The 27,723-nt window shown below is 42.0% G+C and overlaps 1 protein-coding gene across 8 annotated transcripts in view; it reads right to left on the reverse strand.

The window, feature by feature from the left end:
* The window catches only part of LOC118019527 (rho-related BTB domain-containing protein 1), a 120,038-nt gene that overhangs the window by 31,525 nt on the left and 60,790 nt on the right, over window positions 1-27,723 (reverse strand). For 4 of the 8 annotated variants that reach the window (XM_035018848.1, XM_035018841.1, XM_035018864.1 and 1 more), the window contains 2 exons: window positions 6,511-6,712; window positions 6,049-6,152 (listed from right to left, as the gene is read on the reverse strand). In XM_035018848.1, the coding sequence (XP_034874739.1) occupies window positions 6,049-6,152; window positions 6,511-6,702 (296 nt within the window). In that variant the 5' untranslated portion in view covers window positions 6,703-6,712. Of the gene's footprint in view, window positions 1-6,048; window positions 6,153-6,248; window positions 6,470-6,510; window positions 6,713-13,158; window positions 13,467-27,723 lie in introns of those variants that run through there. The other 4 variants (XM_035018857.1, XM_035018831.1, XM_035018822.1 and 1 more) reach the window with 3 other exon arrangements.

Below are 27,723 nucleotides of genomic sequence, written 5' to 3' on the forward strand. Positions count from 1 at the left end.
AGTAGTGGGTGTGGAGCCCAACACAGGGCTTGAACTCATCACCCCGGGATCAAGACCTGAGCTGAGATCAATAGTCAGATGCCTAACCGACTGAGCCACCCAGGGGCCCCCTTTCTCCTGTTTTCTATAACCTGGGCAAATCGTAGTTCTTGGGGCCACAGCAGTACACAGGACTACATAGCTTTAGGACAGAGGTAGCAATAATTTCCCTAGATCCTTTTGTGCCCACATTTAGAAGTGCGGTTTGGGTTACTTTTCCATATAGTATGCACATTGTGAACTTTCCTCCTTTTGCTGCTTTGCTACGTATTTCTCAACTACACCATCGGGGCCAGGACTCAGGTGAAGAGGGTCTTGAGAGTGAGCAGGACTCTTTTATTTCAGATGCAAAATTCAACGAGGTGCCAAAAAACTATAATCCAGATGCCTACTTTATTTTTAAAGAAAATCAATAAGGCAAAAAAAAAAAAATCCATGGTGAATAAAGTATCAAAATTTTAAATAAAGTCAGGACCAGTAATAGTGCCATGCTGAGCCCTACCGAGCTTGAAAGAAAAAAAAAAACCCAGTGATCCTATCTTTTAAAAGTTACTACTATTTATATTTTATGCCCAAGGTGAGTGCCTTATTGCCTCAGCCTAGTCTTGGCCCAGGCCCACCTCCACTTGATAGATTTCACGGTCGAACAGGCTTTTTGCTGTCCTGAAATGGTCATTAGACTGTTACTTCTGGCCCAGCATTTATAACCTGCGTGGACAAGAAGAGCTAATTCAAAGCACTCTTTCTAGACACATTAGATGCTTCCTACTTTTCCCCTTGCCATTAACCACAAGTACAGCCAATCCCAGACAAAGACATAAACACTGGTCACCCATAGTCCCGAATTTTTTTTTTTTTAAGATTTTATTTATTTATTTGAGAGAGAATGAGAGAGAGAGAGAGCATGAGAGGGGGTTGGGTCAGAGGGAGAAGCAGATTCCCTGCCGAGCAGGGAGCCTGATGCGGGACTCGATCCCGAGACTCCAGGATCATGACCTGAGCCGAAGGCAGTCGCTTAACCAACTGAGCCACCCAGGCGCCCCAGGAGGTACTTTTTTTTTTTTTTTTAAAGATTTTATTTATTTATTTGAGACAGAGAATGAGAGACAGAGAGCATGAGAGGGAGGAGGGTCAGAGGGAGAAGCAGACCCCCTGCCGAGCAGGGAGCCCGATGCGGGACTCGATCCCGGGACTCCAGGATCATGACCTGAGCTGAAGGCAGTTGCTTAACCAACTGAGCCACCCAGGCGCCCCATAGTCCTGAATTTTTAAAAGAGCCTCAACCGAGCATTCAGAATGGGATGTGTTCATGGTGTATCTGATTACATGTGTCTTGACTGTGGAACCAGACCTATCTTGTCTAAATAGACACACAGAAACCATGGCTCTGATTAATGTTGTCATTTAAAACACATACCGTACCTCTCATAGGAACTGACATTTGAGAGAAATCGGTGTGGAAGAATAATCTGTATTAATAAATGAATAATCTGTATTAATAAATGAGTTCCAACTGAACAGAAAATATGCCCAGGAACTGTGGGGTGTACAGGTGAGGATCTGGATACCTAAGTTAAATTTTCAGGGGAGAGCATGCCATATAAAGTACCCAAGGCTCCCGCTCCCTTTCAAAAAGCTCAATTGGATGTATCATTTTTACCGAAAGTGGAAGCTCTCCTGTTTAGCTATTTAAAGAAAGAAGCTGTTTGTTCTGTATTAAAGGACTTAAGAGGCACAACGGCATATTAGAGCTGGTGATAGGCGGAGAATGCTGGTCTTCACTGCCCACACAGAACAGCATAAACATCAGGCTGGACTGGGAATAACTGTAAGGTAAGCTGGTCATCAGTCTATCATTTCTAGCCACAACATGCTGGAGAGGAACGGTATGGGCTCTGGAGTCAGACAGAACGAACAGGACAAGTTCAGGCCTACCCTTTCCCAGCTGACTGACCTTAGCCCCATTCTGTGCCTGTTTGCTCAACTGTGAAATGAGCCTACTTTGCAGGGTCACTGCAAGAATGAAGTGGTGAAGCGTCAAGCACAGGCCTGGCTCACAGGAAGCCTTGATTCGATTGGAGCTGCTGTTAGCACCACTCCCAGCACCACAGGCTTTATGACGTGTTGGAAGGCTATCTGATCCTGAGACAGATCAATGGTGGAGGTTTTCAAGGAAAGGAAACAATAAATTGGTAATCACTTATGCGTGGTGTGATATCGGAGAGCAGCACGGGCCCTGATGCCCTGTGGAAAGGCAGAACCCATCCTCCCTGTATTTTCCGTGCCAGGTACCTGACTGTGAACATTTCATTCTTATAACGGTTCTGGGGGGGAAAACCTGGAGCCAATAGCCCTTTAAAAAGAGACTGTCTTCTTGCCAAAAAAGAGCAGTTAACCACAGTCTGGTTACTAGGTACATTTGTGTTCTTGATATTTTAAAGATCCAGCAAAGAGCTTCAAAGGTTCACCCAAAGTGGAGAGAAAGTAGGTGGTGGGAAGAAAGGCTACAAGAGAGTTGGGAGTCATTCACTCCAGACAAGAGAGGGTTTGACAGATGCCAGACATGTTACATGTTAGGATGCTGAGGGTGCTCTGCTATCTTTCCCCTCCATCCAATAGTAGAAGGACTCCTATACTCAGTATTTTCCTTGGGTGGATAATTTCCCTTCCTGAAGCAGAGGGGTCAACCAGGTGACCTTGAGAGATCTCTTCTAGTTCTAAGCCTTTGCACAAATACGGAAGAGCAAAGAGGCACTCAGCTCATCATTGTGGGGCTGGGTTCCAGCTGCATCTCTTTACAATGAGGCTGAGGTAGCTTGGTACAGCAGAAGGTGTGGGAGCCAGGAGTCAGGCAGGGGTGGGTTTGACCCTGTCTCTGAAACTCACTCTGGGCATGTTATGGTAGTAAAAGAACTCAACTCTGCCCTCAGCTGTAGCATGGTGAGAATCTCTGCCTTCTAGTGTTCCTGAAAGGATTAACTGAAATAATGTTGGCAAAGCACCTAATATTTTGACTGGCACATGTAAGCCTTCGATAAATTGGAGCTATTATTCTGGATGGTTAAAAAATGGGTTGAAAAATTAATGCCCTTCTGCTTATAGTTCTCTCATGCTAGGAAATGTACAAATTCAAGTGGGCAGACCAACAGCACCTTGGCCCACAGGATCCACACTGCAAGTAGAGCCTGTCCGTGCCAGAGAATGTTTGAGGGGGCACCTTATTAACTACTCCGGTGCAAGGAAGCAGAGGATGCTGAAGATAAGGTCTAAGTCATCTTCCTAGGACTCTGGTTTCGCCTACAGTCACTGTAAGAATCAAACGAATGATTTTTTTTTTTTAAAGATTTTATTTATTTGTTTGACAGAGAGAGACACAGCAAGAGAGGGAACATAAGCAGGGGGAGTGGGAGAGGGAGAAGCAGGCTTCCCGCTGAGCAGGGAGCCCGATGCGGGGCTCGATCCCAGGACCCTGGGATCATGACCCGAGCCGAAGGCAGACGCTTAACGACTGAGCCACCCAGGCACCCCTCAAACGATTTTTAAAGAGGTTCCAAATACATTTCCAGGTATAAGGAATATATCACATCCTACTGATTGGTCATTCACACCAAGCACAGTAAAAACATCCATCAAAAAAAGCAGGTGTGCAAACCAAACTGATTGTCAAAAATTATAATTAGGATTTTTTTCTTTCCCGAATGATACAAAGCTAAAAATGGAAGTCACAAAGAAATTAATCAGCTCTTGCAAAGCAATGAAATACAGCGGCCAGAACCCTGTACCAAGTGAAAGGAACTCCTATCACTACCAGACTCTTCCACAAAATGTAATCTTTTGGTGTCACATCAATGTGGAATCACATATTTAGGTTACAGAAAGATGCCGGAGGCTGAGACAGAACAGCTCTGGGTTTTGTTCTTTACCCGTGGTGGGGTCTGTGGCAGGACGCCTGCAGGCTGCGGAGAATCGGAGAAGACAGAGGAAACACAAGGTACAAACAAGCACATAAACTGAGGCCCACAGAGAGCTGGGCCAGAAACACGGGAGTGTTTCCTGAAGCCCCTCTGTGTCGCTCAGAGGATCAGACTTGGCTTGAAGAACACATCCTGTTTCCACGTCAAAGGGGGAGCAGGTTCGAGCTGATAGGACCAAACGCTACAGACAAGGGAGCAGAACAATGAAGTTGGAACTGATGGAGTCACATGAAACAGCAGCTTATTTTTGTTGGGAGGGAACAAACACAGGGATGACCCATTGCCAAAAGACCCCAGATACATCAGGGGGCCGGACAAGGCCCCGTGGGGATGCCTGTCGATGTGAGATCGAGGCCGGCCATCGTGCCATTAAGCTCCTAAGTAGGAATCTCACACGACAGTGTAGAAGTAATCCTTCTATTACCAAAGGATAAGAGTTACACTGTGGGGCCAAGGTAAAACTCGTTCTTCCAACTGCATAAAATTCAAGTGGCAACAAGCCGCTGAGCTGGTGAAACAGTCTGGAGCAGGTAAACCCAAACACTCTGTAAGCTCAGTGCGAGGTCCATCGTTTTCAGACAGCTTTTTAGAAGTGAGGGTACAAAATGTCCACGGCAATCTATGGCATCCATCCTTCCTTTGCTTAAAGTAATCATTTTATCATGCTGGCTTACAACCATAGAGATTACAAATCCGACCGCCTGGGACTTATGCGGACTTTATCATTATTTTTTTGTGTGTGGAATACTTGGATAAAAGAACAAAAAAACCCAAATGGCAACTAATATAAGAATCAAGAACACCATGGAAAGAAAAGAAATTATGAAACAGGAAATTCAAGGAGAAGAAAAGTATCTACAACACTATAACCTCAAAAGTCCTCATTACCCAGGGGACATTAAAATCAATGTTTTACTTCCCTTGTGCCTCTCTCTTGAGTCCCCACGAACAAACTGGTCTAAACGGCAGATTCTTTCGGTGTGTGAGCAACTTCTCGGGAAAGGGACAAACCCTTTCAGCAGCTTTATTCAGTATTTTAGATAACGTGGATAAATGCCAGTAAAAGTCTGTTCAGAGCCTTCAGAGAGCTACTGGCTTGAAGAAAGAGAGGTACTTTTTAAAATGCCTATCTCAATACCAAGGAGGAACTCAGGGCCTTGAGTATCTAATCCAATCCTGTGAGATCACATGACATTCGATGTTAACAAGGGACAGAGGATCCATGACACCTTAATTCTAACCTTAAGATCAAATGTGTTAATTTACAATTAAGGGGTAAGAAAATCTCCTCCTTATCTGGATTTTGATAGCTTATAACACATTCACCAAGAGACCTTAAAAGTTCTGGTGACAAGAAGAAGTTGCTAAAGACTTTCAGGCATTTCGACCATGTTCCTCGTCATATCAGTGTCCTAGACTCACTACAGGGATTTCACTGGATTTTTCCTTCTTCTGGATTTTTCCTTGATTTTTAAAGTAAAATAGACATTAGTGCTTCATTTCATTTTGGAAACGTGCCTTGTGAATGATTTCAGAGGTATTTTTCTTTCTTTTTAAAAACGACCTTCAAATAAAAATAATAGACTTTTCAGATAACAAAGCCCAAAGCAAATAACATGAGACTCTGCTAATATGGTCATGAAAAGACCAAAGAGACCTTCTGAAGTGGGGTGGCCAAGCACTAAAATAACTTAAAACATTCTAACAAAAGGTAAATAAATTACCATTCAGGAAAATAGCAATCAAAGCAGCTCAGGGCCAGAGCACACCAGAATCCTCTAGCTATCGTCCCAGTTTAATGAACACTGGTTGTTTTAAACGAGGGACTTCCTGGGAGGGACCTAGTTTCAAGGCAGACTGCTTTTCTTGACATCAGAAAACAATACCATTTTTTTTCTTTTTTCTTAAACACAGCACAGAACCCAACACATTTCAAGGCCATATGTTGTGGCTTTTGTTGATTTATGAAGCAGCTGCAGGTTTTGGAAAGGAAATCGTACTCAAGCTCAACCGCACGGCAGCGGTCTTGGTTTACCTGCCATATGCAAAACGCCTGTCCTTGTGATGATCGCCGAAAGTATCCCAAAGCCTGAGAGAGACGCTCACTTCATCCACAACATCCCGGGAACGCTCCAGGACCTGCAGGAGAGAGAGTGCATTCCTGCTCAGTGTCATTCAGAGGCTCCTCAGCAGAAGAGTGCGCAGGTCAGCACCCTCCAGGCCCACTTGTCCCACCTGCATTTAGCTTTCTTGTTCCATCTAACAGGACTTGAGCTAAGTCCGAATTCTCTTCCTGGAATCACACCACTCAAACCCTCCTCGTTCAGGATAGGGTAGCCAGACTCCCAAGGGCGCACTTTGCTTTTGTTTTCTCTGGCGGCACTAAGAACATTAGCTTGATTTTGCATGCACAAATTACCCCGACCCCCTTTTAAAATCAGACTGGCAGCAGGAGGGATGTCCCCTTAGCAGTCTAAAGAAACTCTATACCCCTTACCTCCTGGCACACTCGGTACTGGTCAATCGCCCACACAGTAGGCACGTGGGTGGCCAGCAGCTGATACTGCGTCAGCGTCGTGTTGCACGCCCTGGCACAGATCAAGCGCGTCTTCCCCACAGCATTGTCTCCCACGACCACACACTTGATGGTTTCAACGTTGGGTCTTTCGTAGTCCATGTCAGTGTCCATTTATAAAGCTCTGTAAGAAGACAGTGACGGAGCAATCAAAGACGAGAGCGGTCCAGGCGCTTCTCTGGAGGTGCCCAAGCATAAGCAAGAAGTTTGGAAGTTCATACGAAGCTTAACTCAAACTCAGGTTTTCTATTTATGTCTCACACAAGTACAAAAACATCGCCGGATTGTTATTTTGACCCCAAATGGTTTATTCCTGTTACCATGTTATTTTCTCCTTGGTTTTCTCTAAACACAACCTGCCTACTGAAAAGCCATCCAGGCAAGTCAGGACCATTGGCACACATTTACAGTTCACTAGCTACTCGTGTGCACCCACGAAAGAGACCGGTCACCTGCAGGGTTAACTTTAGACATCGGGGTGTAAGCTGCCTTGGTGATATCAGCATCCACACCATCACAATCTTCCACCGACCCCAAATCTCCCACTGAAAGGCAGTTTACTGTAGGTTCTCCACTATCATGGGTGACTTAGAGGGGGATCCAAAGTGCAAGCAGAAAGGATTACTCGGCTTTAAAGAAGGGTAAACTGTAAAACTGAATTTTGATACAGCCATAAAATCAATTTATATTTATTCATCTGTTTTTATTAATCAAATTCATAAAAATGGTATTCTCAAGAGGGGCATCATAAAGCAATATACTTTTAAGTTCTCTTTCTGTTTTCATCAAGAAATCTGGAACATATGGTAAAGAATGATTTTACCAGGATGAGGAGCTAGTTTGGAATCTTCCTGAAACCATCAAAAAGGTTTAAGAGGGTTGTTGAGTGAGGGGTCAAAAGGAAGAGAGAAAGCTCTTGCCAGCTCCCCACCCGCCTGGGGGCAGGAACTTCCACAAAATACAAAGCGGACTGCTTCCTGGCAGCAGCTGGATGGGTGACCAACCATGTAAGATTTTAAGATTTTAATGAATTGTAATTGCCCTTTTGAGGAAGTCTATTGTTAAATGGAGAAAACTGGTTAGATGGTCACTTTAAAAAAAATTATTATTAGAGAGAGAGAGAGCGTGCGAGCAGGAGAGGGGCAAAGGGAGAGGAATAGAAAGAGAGAGAGAGAGAGAGAGAAGCAGACTCCCTGCTGAGCATGGAACCCAATGTGGGGCTTGATCTCAGGACCCTGAGATCATGACCTGAGCCGAAATCAAGAGTCGGATGCCTAACCGACTGAGCTGCCCAGGGATCCCTAGATGGTCACTTTTAACAAGTTGAGAGTGATTTTAATGGCTATAATGGTCAAGAAACTGTTCAGAGTAGGGCTTAATACATATCTGGGACTCAGTAAGTCACCTGATTTGAGAAAACAGATAATTTGGATAATATGAGATTAAGAGTATAGAGCGAGAGACAGAAGGAAGGTTATTAAGTAGAATGAATACTTCTTCCCAGTTTGTACCATCTGAACACGAGATTGTCTCCTGTAACACCATCACAGGAGGTGTTAAAACTGAGGCTAGAGACTATTTGGCAAGAATTGAGTGGAGTGATTCAAAGAACAGATGTGTGGTGAGGTTAGGATCTGGTCTGTGGTTCGAATGCCACAGAGAGGCTTAAAATAGACAGATACCTGTTCCCCACCTGGCAAATGCAGATTTTGAAGGTCTCGGGTGGAGAAAGAGGCTTAAAAAAAACTCCAATTCAATTCTGATGATCATTCACATGTGGTGACTCCTCAAATTGATCTCTTCAAAATCTAGCCTATGGTTTTATTAGTTCCCGATTTCATAGTATAATGGGGCATAAGCCTGACTTTGGGATTAGACCAGTGGTCCTTAAATATCTGCTGGAGAACATTTAACAAAGTCTGGAGATATTTTCGGTTGTCACATGGGGTGGGGGAGTGCTACTGGCTTCTAGTGGGTAGAGGCCAGAGATGCTTTGAAACATACTACAGTACAAGGGACAGCCCCCACCACAAAGAATAATCTGGCCCCAAATGTCAAGAGTGCTGAGGTTGAGAAATCCCTGCCTTCGAAGGGATGTGAGTTTGAATCCTAGTCTCCCCATTTTCCAGCCATTTGCCATTGGGTGAGGTATTTGCGCTTTTAGCCTCAGCTTCCTCATCTGTTAAATAGGAATTCTAGTACCAGTCTCCTCAAGTAGTGAGGGTTAGGTGAACTGATGTAGCTGACACACTGATGACCCCAAAGATTATAATTATAATGATGAAGATGAACACCTTGAATTCAGTCAGGCAGGAAGACCAGAATTGGATGCAAAATCAGAAACCTAATAACCACAAAGACCTATAAAAAGGATACATTTTAGTAGAGTAATTAAAGAGTAATTCACTGAAAAACAAAGAACATAGGTACAAGATGGAGCATATACCTGATGTTACGCAAAGAAGGCAAAAAAGTTCTGGGTGGGAGCTGGACATAATTAGCTAAATGACAATGCAGTTGGAAAGGTAGGTTAAAAACATTTGGGGGGCCCGGGTGGCTCAGTTGGTTGGGCGTCTGCCTTTGGCTCGGGTCATGATCCCAGGGTCCTGGGATCGAGCCCTGCGTCGGGCTCCCTGCTCAGTGGGGAGTCTGCTTCTCCTCCCCACTCATGCTCTCTTCTCGCTATCTCTGTCTCTCTCTCAAATAAATAAATAAAAATCTAAAAAACAGTATTTTTCTGGGGTATTTCTAGATTCTAGAGTAAAAATGCTAACAGTTGTTATTGATAAGAAACTTGGTATGTTTCTGGTGATACTACCAAGGGGCACCCTGTGTCAGAAAAACAGGATCTATTTAGAGCCCCACAACTCTGGAGCCTGAGGTATAGTATTTTGATTGTCCTAAGTGGTAGAAAACCTTTCTCTTTTAAAAGTGAATTTTATTTTTTAGGTAGATAAAAATCATAGAGAGCCAATCCTTAAAATTTGGGGGCATGTTTGGATTTAGTCAAAACTGAAATAGACATAAAAAATACATGGTTGGGGGTGCCTGGGTAGCTTAGTCAAGCGTCTGCCTTCAGCTCAGGTCATGATCCCGGGGTCCTAGGATCAAGCTCTGCATCGGGCTTTCTGCAGCGGGGAGCCTGCTTCTCCCTCCCCCACTCCCCCTGCTTGTGTTCCCTCTCTCACTGTATCTCTCTCTGTCAAATAAATAAATAAAATCTTTTAAGAAAAAATACATGGTTGGTCTTCTTGTTGGCTTGCAAAATAGCTTTGAGAGCAGCTCTCAAAAAGGAATCCCTCAAATAATTTGAAACATGACAGAGTTGGTGGAATAGCTGTAGAGCTTTCACAGAAGACACACTGAAGTGGATAAAAGCCCTCCTGGTTTTATGTTAAGGCTATGATTACAAAAATATCATTACTTATTTATAGACACATCTCATGCACAGTCCTAAAAAGAATTTCTGTGTCAAAGGTGAGAATAACATCCGTGGGTCCTCTAATCTGTAGCAATCTGCTCAAAACTGAAGTGACTGCCAAAGGTGCTGGGCCTCGTACAAAGGGGACAACAAGTAAGGGAAATAAAAGGCAGGGCAGAATTCAACACTCATAGCCCAGATCACTCACTCGAGACATGGCATTTCCAGGAAGGGTTTTCTGGATTTCCAAATACTTAAAATCTTTTCTTTTGGGTAGAAATTTTATTTTGTGGTAATCTGAAAATACATCTACACGTGTATTGTGAACCCATTATTTATCTGTTACACATAAATATTAAATTATGATAATTATAAAAATATGCAATTTTATCCTTCTTTACTTGTTATGGGCTCTAATTTATTCCTATTTGGGCACTCTTATGGTTGAATGAGCTCTTAGGACCATCTGGTTAATGACTATCTGGTTTCTGATTTTTATTTACCTAGAATGAGAGCAATAAATATTATTCAGTTAACACTGTTAATAAATTTCACCACCAGGATTCCTGCTGATCAGTGCAGACACACTTTTGCCTTCAGATCCCTATCTGAGGAGACAAAGAAAGTATAATAAAAGAAAAAGAAAAGCTAGGAAGGACAGACACTGGTAACCTGTTACTATGGCAGCTTTGTAATCTTACTCAAACTGACTTGGACTTCGTTTCATACTTTCACTGAATCCTGGGGACATGGACGCTGACCATGAAGTGCTGAAGAAGGTATCCACACATTCTGGACATCAGAGCGGGACGTTTATTAAGACTGGCAAGTGAATAAGATAGTGTGGGGGGTGGGGAGTGAGGACTCAGTGAGGGGGTGCAGGGTGGCTGCCCCTGGGTGCTGGTGCCCACCATCCCCAGGCTGCTTAGAGACTGTGGTCATGACCTCCTGGCTGTCCAGTTCGCCCCAGGTGCCCACGCCATGATTACTGTAACCTTCTGGACGTCACGTCCCTCCTCCACATTCACCACCAACTCAGCTTTCTTGCTGTGTCCACGGGGTGATGTGTTCCACACTCTGGCCCCACAGTCCCTCCACCTCTTCAGCACCAGTGACCTTCCCCGCACTCTCCTTGAGCCCCTCATACTTTTGGTCATGTACTGGACATTGTCCGCCAGAAACATTTTACCCCTGAAATCTCAAGTTTCAAAATCCTCCTCTTAAAGGAAAAACACCTCTCTTCATGGCCTGTGGTAGGGGAAATGTGGTCACGACAGCAACTCTCATCAGGAGATGGAATCTATTTCCCTTTGTCTTGAATTCGAGCTATGTGACTGTGCGGCCTGATCTAGAAGAATGTGGTGGTGAGACTGTGTGGGTTCCAGAGCCAAAGTCTCCAGACGCCCTCAGCTCCACCCTCACGCTGCGGGAATGCTGTCCTGAGGCTGTCATGTCAGGAAGCCGGCCAGGCCTAGCAGAGGAATGGAATTCACAGCGAGAGTAACCGAGGTCGCCTGCCTATGGCTTCACCACATGCCATGGAGTGTTGCTACTTGCACCCTCTGGCCCGGCCAACTCTCCAGCTGAAGGAAGCTTTATGAGTGAGCCCAGCTAAGGAATCACCTAGGCAACCTACAGATTCATGAGAAAGTAGATTATTGTTTTAAGCCACCAAGCTTTGTGGTGATTTGTTACGTATCAGTAACACACCCATTATACATTAGGAAAATCACCAGGACCTTGACTCCTTCTCCTATTTTTTTTTTTCCTTTTTAAATATCAGATTATAGGTCCCTTTTGGGTGGATGATCTTTCCTACCTAGGGCTGGTGGATCATGCCAACTTTCTCTTCACCATCACCCTCCACATCTTTATTGCATGTGTGGTAGGCAGAATAATGTCCCTTAAAGATGTTCATGTCCTCATCTCTTGGATCTGTGAATGTATTCTATTACATGGCATGGGGGAGTTAGGGTAGCAGATGGAATTAAGTTGCTAATCGCTGATTTTAGCATAAGGAGGTCATTCTGGATCGTCTGGGTAGGTCCAATGCAATTGCTCAGGTTCTTTCATGTGGAAGAAGGAGGGAGAAGATCAGAGTGAGAGGGATATATGAAGATGCTACACTGCTGGCTTTAAAGATGGAGGGAAAGGCCATAAACCAAGGAATGCAAGCGACCTCTAGAAGCTGGAAAAGGAAAGGAGACATATTTTCTCCTAGACCCTCCAGAAGGAACACAGCCTACCAACATCTTAATTTTAGCCCAATGAAACCCATTTCAGACTTTTAACTCCAGAACTATAAGATAATAAATTTGTTTTGTTTTAAGCTACTAAGTTTTTGATAATTTTTAAAGAAGATTTTATTTATTTAACAGAGAGAGAGAGAGCACAGGCGTGTGTGTGTGCAAGCGGGGGGAAGGGCAGAGGGGGAGGGAGAGGAAGAGGGAAAGAATCCCAAGCAGACTCCATGCTGAGCGCAGGGCTCTATCTCATGACCCTGAGATCATGACCTGAGACAAAACCAAGAGTCGGATGCTTAACTGAGTCACTCAGGCACCCCAAATTTTTGGTAATTTTTTACAATAGCGACAGCATGCTTCTGCCACACAAAATGGCCTCTTAAATTTTAAATGTTGTTTGCTACCTCAGAGCCTTTACACATACTATTCCCCAGCCAACCCTCTACCATTCCTTGTCTGCCTGGCAAATTCTGTTCATTCCTTAAAACCTTATTCAGATATGACCTCCTCTAAAAAGTTTTCCTAATTGCCCTGCCTCCACATAGACCGATTTATTTCCTCCTTTGTATCATAAATGGTTCTAGGAGAATCAATCACAATCACAATGACACAGATACACTCGGTTTTTCCTATGTTAGCAAACCACAAAATGGTGGTTTGATAACTTTGTATTTTTCCTGTGGCTACACCTTCAAAGTGCCCATCTCATGCCCTTAATGAATCATCACGTGTTTCTGGGGTACTAACACGTGCCAAAGTGCTTGGAATGTAAGTGTATACCATGCCCCACTTCTGTAAAACTTTCTTTGACTATTCATTCGGGTCCACAGGTCCCCCAATTTATTTGTGACTCTCTTCTAGGGACAACCATAAGCCAAAGAGTGACATAACCAAATGTGAGCTTACCTGCCCTGGTCTCTTTTTCAAATCATTTCTCTTCCCAGGGTGGTACTCTGTTCCCACTTTCAGGCTTGAGATGATGGCCTTCCTGATGTCCTGTTCATCTTTTAAGACCCAGGCTCTTAGGAAGTGTCAGGCACTTTCACTATGGCTCAATAACACGACGGCTAGATGACCATCACCGTCCTGTCTCCATAATTCAGTAATTCCAAGGCACTGTGGCTGATGAAGTACAAGATACTCTTATTCCCCCTGGATAGCTGCACTTCAGTATAGAGCCACTCTTTGAGTCCAGCTCAGTGTGTTAGTCTCTCCTACTATGAGAAATTCAGATATTAGGGAGGGTAGGCAGGGAAGGCTTATCGTTTGTCTACATCTTACTAGGCATCTTCTAATTGCTCCAAATCACCCCAACACTGGAATACACCATCTCTTACCATCGCCTGTGTTGTGTTTCTTGTTAAGTTTGCTATTTGAATCAAAGCATGGTGAGCAGTCTGCTTAAAGGCAAAACTCAAAGGCCCATCGAGGGGCCTTTGTACTTTCAGTTCATTCGGTTGTTCATAGATGGTTTGAACAATGTGTCACACAGCCACTAAATTTTCTTGTCCTTTAGAAAAGCATGTAATCTGAACTTTAAGAAATAATTTAACATGGTCACTAAAAAATACTGGTGGAACACATTTTAGTGTATTTGAAGAGTGAGCTCAGAAAGAAAAACTGGGAATTTTATATTATTGATGGAAACAAAAGAGAAATGTTAAGAGTTGCATAATAACCATAGCCAACAGCCAAGTTTCAGCTGTGCAGATTTCATTATCCTGAGCTCTTAATCACCAGTCCTAGGCAGGCAGGAGCTGCTCTGTGCATAATATAAACATCTCAGCTGGAATGGAGAGTGGGTCCAGATCTGGGAAAGAGACAGTCAGGGTTGGGCTGCACTTCCCTAAATCAAAAGTTTACAGAAATGTATCTCCAGGATAAAATTGCCTTTCATCGTGCAAATCAACAATATTTTTTTCAACTGAAAGTTTTGATTAAAACAGAAAGGAAAAGAGTTTAAGTAACAGAAAGGACAGCGCATGTTAAGTCCAGGATTACAGATAATACAGAGGTACTTTTTTAAACATCCACTTGTTATCCTCGCCAGAGCCCTGTGATAATGGAGACCTACACAAGATCACACTCTTTTTTTTTAAACTCGATGTCAGTGGGGGAGGTGAGCCAGGATTAGAAATAAACTTGCTATCTATCTACTGCTCTTAATAAATGCTGCCCCAGTTGAAAAATAAAGAACAGATAAAAAACTTAGCTTAAAAGATGCATAAAAAATTCAGGATAGGTTTCAAAACCACCATAAGTAAACTGTGTGCTATCTTCTAGACATACTGGGTGACTTTTGTCTACAAATATGCTGACTCTGCTCTTGCCACTCTGCTCAGATGTCCTTTCTCATGCCCCTGACCTACCACTGAAATTGTTCTGCACCTTTAGGACTCAGGCCGTCTTTTTTTTTTTTTTAAAGATTTTATTTATTTACTTGACAAACAGAAAGCGAGAGAGGGAACACAAGCAGGGGGAGTGGGAGAAGCAGGCTTCCGACTGAGCAGGGAGCCCGATGCGCAGGGCTCCATCCCAGGACCCTGGGATCATGACCTGAGCCGAAGGCAGATGCTTAACTGAGCCACCCAGGTGCCCCAGGCAGTCTTAGTTCAAGAAAGAATAGGCTGAGCACTTAGTGAGCGCCGGGCCCCTAGGACAGGTACACAGCGGTAAGCAAGCTGGGTGTGGCTCTTGTTCTCATGGACCTCGCAGTCAGGTGGGAGAAACAGGTAGATGTAATCATAACCTTGATTTAAGTTCCTCGAAGGAAAAGGAAAGGGTGTTATGAGAGAAAATAATGGGTGGGAGGCCTGCAGGAAAGACAAGGGAGGCCTCTTTGAGGAGGGCCCACCTTCTTGCTACCTGAAGGATGAGCAGGGCCCAGTCATGAGATTGCAAAGAAGCAGGCCTGCAAGAGCTCAGGCCTGCAAGAGCTGGGGCCAGGGGAACTGGAGAGGGGAAGGTTGGAAAGAAGGCAGGGGCCATATCACACGCAGCCTTTTAGGCCACAGGAGGGAACTTGGGTTTTATTCTAAATGCAGTGAGAAGCCACTGAAACGTTGTGGGCAAAGGAGTCACGGGTTCTGATCTGCTTTTGAGAAGCATCACTGATACCTCCAGGACTGCTGTGTGGGGAGCAGCGGCAGAAGGACCAGTGAGGATGTTCCCAGGTTCTCTGGGGGGTGGGGGGGAGCGTTTGGACCAGGAATCAGCAGAGATGGAGCTAAGTAGATGAACACAAGTTATATTTTGGAAGAAGATGCACTTAAAACATTCTTCCTTTATACTAGCTCCTCAGATATTTACCAAATTCTGATTTGTTAATATTGACAATTATGCTGACATGTATGTACTTGCTTGCATCTCACTAAGACTGTACATTTTTTGGCAATAGAGACTGTTACTCATCTTTAAATTCTCAAGTCTTTTCAATGCCTTGGCCATACGTGGCTTTCAATTAATATTTGTTCAATAGGATATAAAAGTACAGCCATTCCACCTTCCTCAGGAAACCTTCCCCCTGGATCTGGCAGCGAACTTGCACTCAGCTATCTCTGGTGACTGATCACTAAGCCTATGGCCTCAAGAGCAAAGGCGTGTGGCTAAGCCCACAGTCAGTGAGAGGAACACCTTGAGGGACATCTGTGTGGCCCATCATGAGAGCGGTATTTGACAGATGGCATCACACCAGCCATGGCTCCCCATCAAGAAGAGCATCAGTAACTATGGGAACACCAGGGACGAAGGACCAGTCCCCTCCACCAAACGATAAGGCAGGGGGCAGAAGGAGCCCCAATAGAGGCAGGCAGGAGCTTAGGGCTGAAACTGATTTAGGAAAAAAAAAGGAATGTGATCATTTATTTTGTTCTAGTGCCTAGAGACAATTTATGAGTCTTAATACTATTTACATATAAGGGTCTCATAAAATTCCCATCAACTTTTGGACTTTAACATCCGCATTCAAGGGATTTCTAACTCTTTGGGTGAGGTCAGTGATTGGCTGGCAAAGAAGGGGAGAATGGAGGCACATGTACCCACTCCCTATGGAGAAGGATGTATCATTGACATGAAAGTGAATCTTGAATGAGGAAATTCAATCTCTGCTAAAAGACATCACAAGAGGTAATTCGTTGGACTTGAAGGCAAGACAGCATTGGAAGAATACATGCATTGGATCCCCTGCTACCTGGTCTCACTGAAATTAACCTTATTCTCCACAGATAGCAGACTCCACGACAGTACCAGAATAAGGATAACGAGTAGCCATATACCCGAAATTGGAAGGATTTCTGCCACACTCACTGCCATGGTGCCCAGTCACGGAAGACCAGCAGACTGCCCATTTCCACAGGGAAAAGAACTGGGCTGGGCGGTAAGCAGGATGCCCCTCCCCACAGATGCCCATGGTCTGGAGTAATGAGAGCTGGCTTGAGTTGGGACTGAGGTAGAAGAGCAGGCTGTGGAGCCACTGGAAAGCCATGAGGAACCCTGCACGCTGTCCTGGGAAAGGAGCAGCCCCAGTGATTGCCCCTGGCTGAGAACGAGCCAGGTAGACAGCACTGAGCATGGGAAAGACTTATTTTATTTTGTTTTTCTTCCTGCTTACCCAGGCGGTTTCAATTTCGACACTGCAACAGAAGTGATGGGTCTTGTTAAGGGGAAAGGGATCGGGGTAGGGGTACCACCTCTAAGACCGACCACTAGTATATCTTCAGTGGTGACATCCCTCACTGCTCTTCTTAAGTCAACCCTCCACAGTTCCCTTGACCCGTACGATACTGAATAGTGTGGCCTGTCCACTCTGGAACTGGGCGGGTTCACTCCAGAGCCCTACCTTGGTCTCCAACAGAGCCCTGGTTATCCAAGCACTGAATATACTTCAATCCTTGGTCACCGGGAATCTTTTTCTATATGGCTGAAGTAAACAGACCATTCACCATATGGTCTATTAAAGACCCTGACACGCAGAAAAGGACAAGAAGTTAGTTAGCCAAAGACATAGAGGAAAGGTCTTCTACTGAAGTAGTTGTGCTATAAGGAACAGCAGAAAAAAAAAGTTTTTAAAAAATATCTGTTGTTGTTAGGGAGTTTGGTTGGTACAACCTATGCTTTGGGGGATTTTTGTCCTTATGGTGGGTTAGTCAACTTCTGTAAATGTGCCAAGAACACTTGAAAGTACACTCTCTTATCACAGTTTTTTTTTTTTTTTTAATGTGGGATAGCATGTAGTTGATCATGCAAAAGAAGATAATGCAGGTGTGTAAACTAACAGCAGAGGAAGCTACCAGCAGGCAAGAAGACACGTAAAGGCCATGTTTAAATGAAATACAAGACAGCCAAATTACAAACCATAGTGGCAACAGGAAATAGCCTTGAAGATGCAGTAGAATGGATTAGTGAGGGTCAGGTAAAACGTGAGAAGCTCTAAGTATAGGAGGAAGGCCATGTGAAAATGATGTCGCGGAAGATAATAAAGAGGCTGACAGTCAATAAGCAATCCCCAGAATACTATAGGGCTTCTGGAGGAACTCAAGGAGTAAAGTGTGGTTTAATAGAACAAAATTTTCCCAATACAAAAAGGAGGATGGGACATGGAGAAGAAGGAGAAAAAGAAAAGAAGACTCTACATCTATACATTTTTCAGTAAAACATTTAAATAACGATGCCAGAAAAATGATATAATAACCCTACAAATACCTTAGCAAAACATCTTCTAAAACTAATGGCCAAAGACATTTCTTTCTATAAAGAAATAATAATATGGATGACCACACACTTCACCAATGCACTATTTTAAGACAACAGAAAAACACATAGAGAGCCTTCACAGAAAAAGGACATAATCACAAGTTTCTGAATCTGGTCAAATTGTTATTTATGTAAAGGGAACATAAAGCTATTTTTAGATATCAAAGACTCAGGGAGCAAAAACTCAGATTTCTTTAAGGAATGAAACTGCTCAAAGATACTTGACAAAACACCCAGAGATGATTCAAAATTAAGAACTAAAAAAAAAAAGAGGGGGGCATCTCAGTTTAAAAGGACTATGGAAACCAAAACCAACTGAAAATGTAAAACTAGCCTTCACTGTTATTTTGATTTTGGTTTCAAAGTGGTATAGAAAAAATATCTCTAAAAGATAAACAGTAGAAAAAGGGCAATTCACAGTAAATGCATAACAGTAATAATGAACCTTCACAAACCAAAAGGCATACAATAAAAACGAAGAAAAACTCTAGAAGGAGAAATTAATGAAAATAAGTAACATGTGTGAGATAAAGAATCAGAATCAACATTAGATTAAGAAAACAAAAATGAAAAACAACACATGGAGGGCTTGAATAGCCTAAAAAGTAGCGATAAATGAACAGCTATCCCACATTAAAAAAAAAAAGAAACTATGATAAGAGAGTGTACTTTCAAGTGTTCTTGGCACATTTACAGAAGTTGACTAACCCACCATAAGGACAAAAATCCCCCAAAGCATAGGTTGTACCAACCAAACTGCCTAACAACAAAAAAGTAAGTGAAAAAGTTAAAAGGAGAGGTTTTATTGACAGCAACAAAAAAGAAAACCTGAACCACTCAGCAATTTAAAAAATACTTCCTGATATATCCATCTAAAGAAACAACTTCATAAACAGAAAATGTTTTAAAAGCAAATATATTAGGGGCGCCTGGGTGGCTCAGTTGGTTAAGCATCTGCCTTGGGCTCAGGTCATGATCCCAGGGTCCTGGGATGGAGTCCTGTGTGGGGAATCCCTGCTCAGTGGGGAGTCTGTTTCTCCCTCTGCCTCTCCCCCTTTTTCTCTCTCTCTCTCTAATAAATAAATAAATAAAATCTTAAAAAAAAACCCAAATATGTTTATCACATCTTTATTAAGAACAAGAAAAAAATGAAAACCACACAAATCCATGACAAGTGAGGGAATAATTAAGGTCTTGCTATCTGATCTTGGGCCAATGACTTAATCTCTCTAAACTTCTATTTCCTTATCTGTAAACTGGGGATAATTGCCTCCTTGGATGGGGTGTTGTAAAGATTAAATTAGATAATGCTTGTAAAGTATTTAATCACTATGCTTGCCATCAAGAGAAAAGCCAACAAGTCTTATCTATTAAGATTGTCATTATTTAAAATCATGTTTCTGTTGAGTTTGCAATCATATGGAGAAAGGCTAATGCTACACTATCAGGGGGCAAGTGCAGGACAGCAATCTAAGAAACAGTGATGGAAACTAGACAAAATAAGCAAATAGGTTTGAGTTACACAACTCAAACAGAATTGGGCCTCCTCGCTCTCTCACGCTAAGTGCCATCTTAGCACAGTGACCCGGCTAAAAGAAACACAAATGTGAGTTTTAGAAAGCCAGGAAACAACATGGGTATTTAAGAATAGAGGGGTGTGGTTTACATGACCTATCAGGCATGCAGCAAAACTCCTAGTAAGTTTCTTTGGGATGTGTCCCTGAGGAGTCCCACCTCTCCTGGCAACTGGTCAGGTCTGTCCTTCTGCCTCTCGGGACTCCAGCTACTTTCACCTCAGATGCCTCTCCATCACCTCTGACAGGGCTGGCCATTGCTCTCTGCTTCTCTCATTTGTATCTCCATCATTATTCCCCTCCACCATTTAAATGGATCTCCCTTGGACCCACCCTTTTTTCTTTTCAGGGGGAGGGGCAGAATGGGTGGATAGTAGTATGTAAATACTTAACATTTAATAATTGTGTCTCCGTCATTGAGAGGGAAGCTGTTCTTCCTGCAACAGCAATATATGGAAGGTAAATTGGAAGGAAGTACACTCAACAGATAACAGTGACTGTTGTTGGGTAACCGGGCTATAACTTGTCATTTGTCTACTTCCCTTTAGTTTCCAAATTTTCTATGATGAAAATCTATTACCTTTTTAAAAAAAATTGAGATAAAAGTCTCCTGTCATAAAACTCACCTTTTTAAAATATACAATTCCAGGGTTTTTGCTATGCTCACAAAACTATACACCCATGTCCTCTATCTAATTCTAGAGCATTCTCATCATCCCAGAAAGAAACACTGTGCCCATTAGCAGCTATTCTGTTCTCCCCTCCCTGCCTGGAGCCACTAATTCACTTCCTGTCTCTATGAATTTGCCTATTCTGGACATTTTTTATAAATTAAATCATACACCTATGCAGCCTTTTGTGTCTGTCTTCTTCTATTGAGCACAATGCTTTCAATTTCATCCATGTTGCAGCATGTATTTGCACTTCATTACTTTTTATGGATGAATAATATCCTCTAAGTGTATTCTATAATGGGGGAGATATTTTCGCTTTTTAAAAAAACTAATGAGTACATAAGTATAACCCTTGATTGTTAACTCTAATAAGAGTACAGATACAAGTCAATACTAATACATGATTTTTGATGATGTATAAATTGTTCTTCAGAATCATATATTTATAAAGCTCTGTGAGGCTGCTTAACTTGTTTTTTTTCTGACTCAGGCTCTCAACTGAAAAAAACCCCACAGGAATCTAAAAGATCATCTAGCTGAATATCAGACAAAGAAATTGAACCATATAGAGAGACAGCTGTGGACACCCAGGACACATATATATTTCAAACAGAAGATGAAAAATTCTTGGCTTTTAAATTTTGAGTGTTCAGAGGGAATATTTACAGTAACTGAAATGAGCAATTTTAAAAAATTGTTTGGAAGCATATCATATGAAATATTCTGCGACAATCAATTGTAGTTAAGATATTTTAAGCTTGGATCAATATAGTATAATTCAGCTTTACATTCATTAAAAGAAGAAAGAAATTCCCAGTTTGTTTGTATGCATGTGATGTATGTATTTGTGTACCTGCAAATCACAAACATATAAATATTGATGCACATTCAGCGCACGAATTTAATGTTATAATCTTTACTTGGAAAGGCAGATTCTACATATTTTTAGTTACAAGGGAGATAGCTTGATTAAAACTCATTGCAGCTAGTTCTTATAAAGCTAAGGGTTCAGTAAAAAATAAAATTCTGTAAATGAATGGCTTACCCAGGACATAAAATTTGGAGCATTTCAAACACACAGAGGGTGTAGTGGGGTGCTGACCAGAAGTGGGGTACTTGGTGATACCGACTTCTTGATCTAGATGCTAGTTCCATAGATATGTTCAGTTTTCACAAATTCATCAAACTGTATACTTGGGATCTGTATACATTTCTCTTTGTCTGTTAAACTTAAATATATATTTTTAAAGTTAAAAAAATTGAAACAATAGAAGACACCATGCATCGATTTTGGAGGGCCTGTGTGTGAACCTCAGCTAAGGGCTGGATCAGGAAGCTTTGTCAAGAATTAATAATTAAAATACTGGTTAAGTCTTCAGAGAGATGTCAAAGTTCTAAGTGCTCACTGGAGAAAGCTAGTATCAAGTCTGTAAACTGGATATGCTTAAAAATCCATCCTCATGAAGAAAAGTCTCTGTAGTGCTCTGTAGTAACTTGTTCATTGAAAGCATTCTCTAAAGATGTCAATGGGTCAGCTTCTGGAGTACTGGAGAGACCACTTGCCATGAAGCCTTCACATATGATGACAATGAAGCAATTGCATTTAATCATTTAGGAGACTATAATATGCCCACTAGGATTAGGTTATGCTCTGATTCAGACAAATGAAGAAAACTGTCCCCCCCTCACCAAGGATTTCTTAGTAAAATTGGATCAGAAATACAAAAGTGTTGGTGGACAAAAAACAGACTCTTTAAAATCTCATATTTTATTAGAGGTTTTGGCTGACATCAATGCATAGATTCCAGCTAATAATTTCAGGACACGTTCCTATTCCCTCTAACTCTAGGTAGGAGTTATAACGTGAAAGATTGTACATTTTTTAAAAGCGGAATGAGGCACTGTTTGTGGGAGTAGAAAAATAATACCATTATTCTGGAGTGCACCTGGCACTCAAAAAACTTTAAAATGTCCATAACTTCCATCCAACTATAAGACTTTATTCCTAGATAAATAATTAGGGTAGACAAAAAGATTCCATTAAAGGAAAGTTATTACACCACTATTTGTGGAAACAAAATACTGCAAACAATTTTAGAAATCTAGCCATGCGGGGCTGGAGGCGGGGGTTGGTTAAAAAAACTCCCAACAATAAATGTCCACATAATAGGGGAGTATACAGCCAACAAAATGTGTTAGAGGAGTACATTTTTTTGTCATATATGTTCATGATAAACATTTAAATGAAAAAAAGGTGACAGAAGAATTTACAGAATAACACCATTCCTTAAAAATTATGTACCTAAATACACACAGCAACATTTGGGATAAACATTCAAATATTAATGCCAATTGGGATTATAAGTTGATTTAATCTTTTTCTTTTTTCCTATCTATATATTCCATCTTTTCTATAATAACAAAGAAATTTTATAACAAAAAAATTTACAGAAAAGTGAGGATGGGGAGGTTGGACAACCAGGGACTAGAATATTTATGTGTGTGAGCATACATTCTTCCTTCATTATGTGGAGTTCATGTGTACTCTTTGCCTCCTCTCTGCATATCTTGGGAGCTTTAGGTGAAGTGCCTTTCAGGGCCTGCTGCTCCAGGAACCTTTCTTTTAATGCTGAGCAGCCATCCCACTCATCAACAAAATCATCCTGGAGCTCCCAGTCATTCAGATCCCTTGACTTAAATCAAAGAAACTAACATCTCAATAGATCCCCCCCCCCCCCCCCCCCCCCAACTACACAGTCACTCATCCTAGAACAATGTAGCAAGAATACACCTGCTGAACACCAGGTATAGGAAGAAGCCAAAGGGAAAACCTCCTTCTCTAATCTTTCCAGATGGAGTCATCAGATTTTGAGAGATTTCAGTTCTCTTTCAGAGGAGAGCTGCTGGTCTACTTCAAATAAATGAATTTTTAAAAATATTAGAATCTGAAATATTCTCAGGGTTCGCTGTTGATTTTTGTTTGATATACACAAAGGGAAACAATTCCCCTTCATTGAAGCCTCTTTCCAGGAGCCTTAATGATCAGCTGCCAAATTTAGCCTTGGCCGCATCTCCACTGTATCTATTATTCCTCCATGCTATTGATGTGAGGCCAAATCTCATCCCTATTTAGAGTGCACAAGAGCCGGTGTCTTGATGAAAGGGGCAGTTGGTGAACGTAAATTGAAAAGAGCCAGGAGAACATACTATAATGAATGGAAACACATAGCTTCATGGCTTATGGTACTAAAATTACATTCACACAAAAGATTCAATAGCCTTGGTCATATTATACGAGAAATAAGGGAGGAGGGGGGAGTTGTAGAGAAGGCAGTCAAGAGATCAGCTACTTATTAGAATCACTGGGGGAATGTTTAGTTTTACTTTAAGTACGGCTGCCTGTACAAGAATATTCTTTTTTCCCTAAGGTTTATTTATTATTTTTTAGTAATCTCTACACCCAACGTGGGGCTCGAACCCATGACCCCGAGATCAAGAGTCACACACTCTTCTGACTGAGCCAGCCAGGCGCCTAAAGAATATTCTTGACAGCACTATTCATAATAGCAAACAGCTGGAAACAACCCACCAGCAGTAGAATGGATAAATAAATAATAAACTGAGCTCCAGTCATAATGGGATACTACACGGCACTATAGTAAAATGGATGAACTCCTGCTACATACATTATGAATAAGCCTCCCAAACACAATATTGAGGGGAAGAAACGAGACACTAAAGAGATTTTGTTTATGTAAACGTTCAAAAGCTGGCACAATGAATCCATGGTATTGGAAGTCAAGGTAGTGGTTACCTTGGTTGGGAAGTGGCTGGATAAGGATTTAAAAAGAGTTTCTGGGTGCTGGTGATTTTCTGTTTCTCTATGTCGTACTGGTTATGTGGGTATGTTCAGTCTGTGAAAATTCTTTTAAGTTATATACTTCTGATTTTTGTATTTTTCTTCAAATAAGATACATGTCAATAAAAATGTTTTAAATTCAGATTCCTAGGCCCTAACAAAAATCTACTGACTGTAGGTTATGGTTTTCCTGGGGTATTCCAATGCAAAGCAAAGGCTGAGAATCACTTGACGGGATGATCTACATCCAGTGGTGGGCTGGAGCCAGCCCCCACCAGCCCATGAGAACCGGTTATTAAATTTTCAGGATTTTTACAAAACTGTTAAAGCATAATGTACAGTTGTCAAGTCACTATGTTGTACATCTGAAATTAATGTAACACTGGGTGTCACTGTCTTTCAATAAACAAACAAACACATAAGTAAATTAGGGTCAGTATTAAAAATTAAATTATACCAAATTTTGATTAAAGAAATTATACTAAAAACAAAGGTACTAAATTCTCAAAACTCATTGTTTTCTAATTATTTTATTACATTTTACTATTACCTACATTTTGGGGTTATTTATGCCAATTTTATCTGTATGGTGGAAATACTAGATCACAGTGGGCTACTGGGCCATCTCTCCCCAACTCCACACTCAGTCACAATGGTAGCTTGAAATTGGCCGTGGTGGGAGTCTTTATACCACAGAAATTGGCAACCACTACAATTCAGGGCTTGCTTTGTTGTTTTGTTGCTTGTCTTGACTTAAGAAAATGATTAAAAAATCCTAACAATGCAGATTAAACTTAAAAGTGTATTACATGTGGAGCTGTTACATTGTGAATAATACATTTAAGGAAATATCTTTACACTATTTAAAAGCTATTATCCGGTTCAGCAAAGAAGTTACTCGTATCTTTGATAAATGAGTACAGTTCTGACATGTCTTTGTTGTTCCACTTTTATCTTGCTCATTAACGTAATGGAAAATATCAGCCAAAATTTATATGGGAATTACACCCCTTCATCAATTGTACCACAGGTAGGTTATGGATAAAAAAGTTCAGCAAAAAACAACCAGCATTCCATAAAATCCAACTAGCTTTATGGAATTTACAATAAAGAGTATTGTCTATTTTTTTTATTATTTGCAAAGTGTATGCTACATACATTCTTTATGTCAGTAAAATTTATAATCAACTTATGTATGCACATAAATGCATTCTTTTTTTTCCCAGAGAGCTGGTTGATTTACTAGCACACTGCTGTATATGTACACCCCTTCCATGTTTAGGATTCCATGACTGTCTATTATGATTTAAGAAACAAGCAAACAAAATAAGGTGGGAGTCTTACAGCCTAGAAGGTGTGAGTTTCAGCATAAGCTACAGTAACACCTCGACTTTAGACCTTCACTACTCAAAACTGGCTCCTTAGACCAGCCGTTTTGGCATCGATGGGGAGCTTGGGAGAAAGGCATCATCTCAGGTCCCACCCCAGAACTCCTGAATCAGAATCCGCACTGTATCAAGATGCCCAGGGATCTGTATGCACATTAAAGTCTGAGAAGCACTGCTTTACAAACAGACTCCTTGGTATGTACTAAAATTTTTTTTTAAGATTTTATTTATTTGACAGAGAGAGAGACAGGAGAGAGGGAACACAAGCAGGGGGAGTGGGAGAGGGAGAAGTAGGCTTCCTGCAGAGCAGGGAGCCCACTGCAGGGCTTGATCCCAGTACCCTGGGATCATGACCTGAGCTGAAGGCAGATGCTTAACGACTGAGCCACCCAGGTGCCCCTGAACTAAAATTTATATAACCAATTTGAGACTAGTCATCTCAATCTAGCAATTGGTAATCTGGAAGCGGCTAGCAGCCGGTTCAGCCACTTCCTAAAGCTGAAGAAAAGGACATACATCTTGCAATTTACCTTTGTCAAACACTGAAAGGGAGACTGTGCCGCTAGGAAAATAAAGGCGATCCTGGGCCCCTCGGATTATTAATTTAAAAGCGGGGAGAAAGTACAATAAGAAAAAAATCACCACAGTGGCTTTCCTCCATGTACGTGACAAATAGGACGTGCTGCCAAAGACTTGGTTCCAAAAATCCGAAGCGGGACAGCGAGTGCCACATGACACAGTGTGGCAGCTGGGGAGAGGAGTGTGATGAAACACTTCCCGGAGATGTAATTTAGGCCAGGGTAGTTATCAAGCGCTGAGGTGGAAGGGGAAATTGCTGTGCTTATGTTTTTCCTATCGATAGATTAGTCAGCGACACAGGACGAAAAGACAAGGCCAGAGCACAGACTGCAGCTCCTCACGCTCGAGTTAACTGAAACGACGGTAGGCAAGTCTCACGTATTTTGAAATCGAAAGCAAGAATGTTCTACCGGCAGTAATATTCTCTGGAAGCATTTCTTAGTTACTTGGCTGAAAATATAGTAGTTGCTCTGGGATGCAAGGGTCTATGTGGAAAAGAGGTTCGATGCTTCAACAGTGTCTGCAAGGAAATGGGAGCCACAAACCTCCAAGAGGAGCTTGGTATTACTTCGCAGCAGATACTGAAGCAATAAAATAATTCAAGAATGCCGTGGCAACCCTACAGTGCAAGGAAAACCAATGTAATCGTGACTGGGCCCCTGGGACCTCCGGAGACCACTGGGCACGTTTTTACCCAAGAAGAAAGGTTACTATAACAACCCCTTGCAATGTCAGAATTCAAACAACTCTATTCATTTAGGGGAAAAATGATAACGTTTTCCCTTGAAATACTCTAGGAAGGCAAAGCAGAGAAGAGAACTGTCTCTTACTGAGCACCAACTATGTGCTTTATGTGTATGATTTCATAACATCTGCAGAATCTTCTGAGGCGTGATACTGTCCCCACTCTATAGATGAGAAAAATGAGGTCCCAAGAAATACTTACAGGTCACATAGTAAAAAGCCAGAGGTGCACAGACAAAATTGAAAAGCTCCATACTCGATTAAACCAGAAGATTCCACAAAGACAAGGCAGAAGAATGGGGAGTGGGGCTGCTATGCTTTGAGTCAGCGGGAGGACTGCTCTGCATTGGCGTCAAGGCAGAGAAATGAGGTTTCTCTTAGTGCCCACTGTATCTTTACACTGCTGGAGTCCTCTTATCGCCCATTTCCAGATCTATCTTAGGTTTCCAATGGATTTCATACTTGATAGTTGTCATTTTGGCTACATGGGAGGGTTTGGAAGACTTGGCACTTTTCAGGCAGTGTTAATGTACTAGAAGTGAGTCCTGGGCTGGGACTTGGGAACCCGGGTTCACGTTCCGCTGCATCTGTTACCACGAGAGTGGGTAAGCTAGATCATTTCTCTGGGTGGCAGGTTTTTTCACTTACATGAGGTTGTCTTAAGTATCTCTGAGGACTTTTCTGGATGCATGAGTCCACCCTCCATGACTCAACTGTTTAAGATTTGACTTCAGTCAAAATATATTATAAATGACCTGGAGAGTTAACAAATTTGTCCAGACAGGCCTGCTATGTGGTTCAAGTTAGATCAAAAACAGAACTAACAAAACAAAAAACCCCGTAAGAATAATTATTTAACTCCTGTGTCTACCATCTGCAAAAATAACCTGGGATGAAATGGT

Source organism: Mirounga leonina, unplaced genomic scaffold (assembly GCF_011800145.1).
Source record: "Mirounga leonina isolate KUSES-001 unplaced genomic scaffold, KU_Mleo_1.0 Mir_108, whole genome shotgun sequence".
NCBI classification, from domain to species: Eukaryota; Metazoa; Chordata; class Mammalia; order Carnivora; family Phocidae; genus Mirounga; species Mirounga leonina.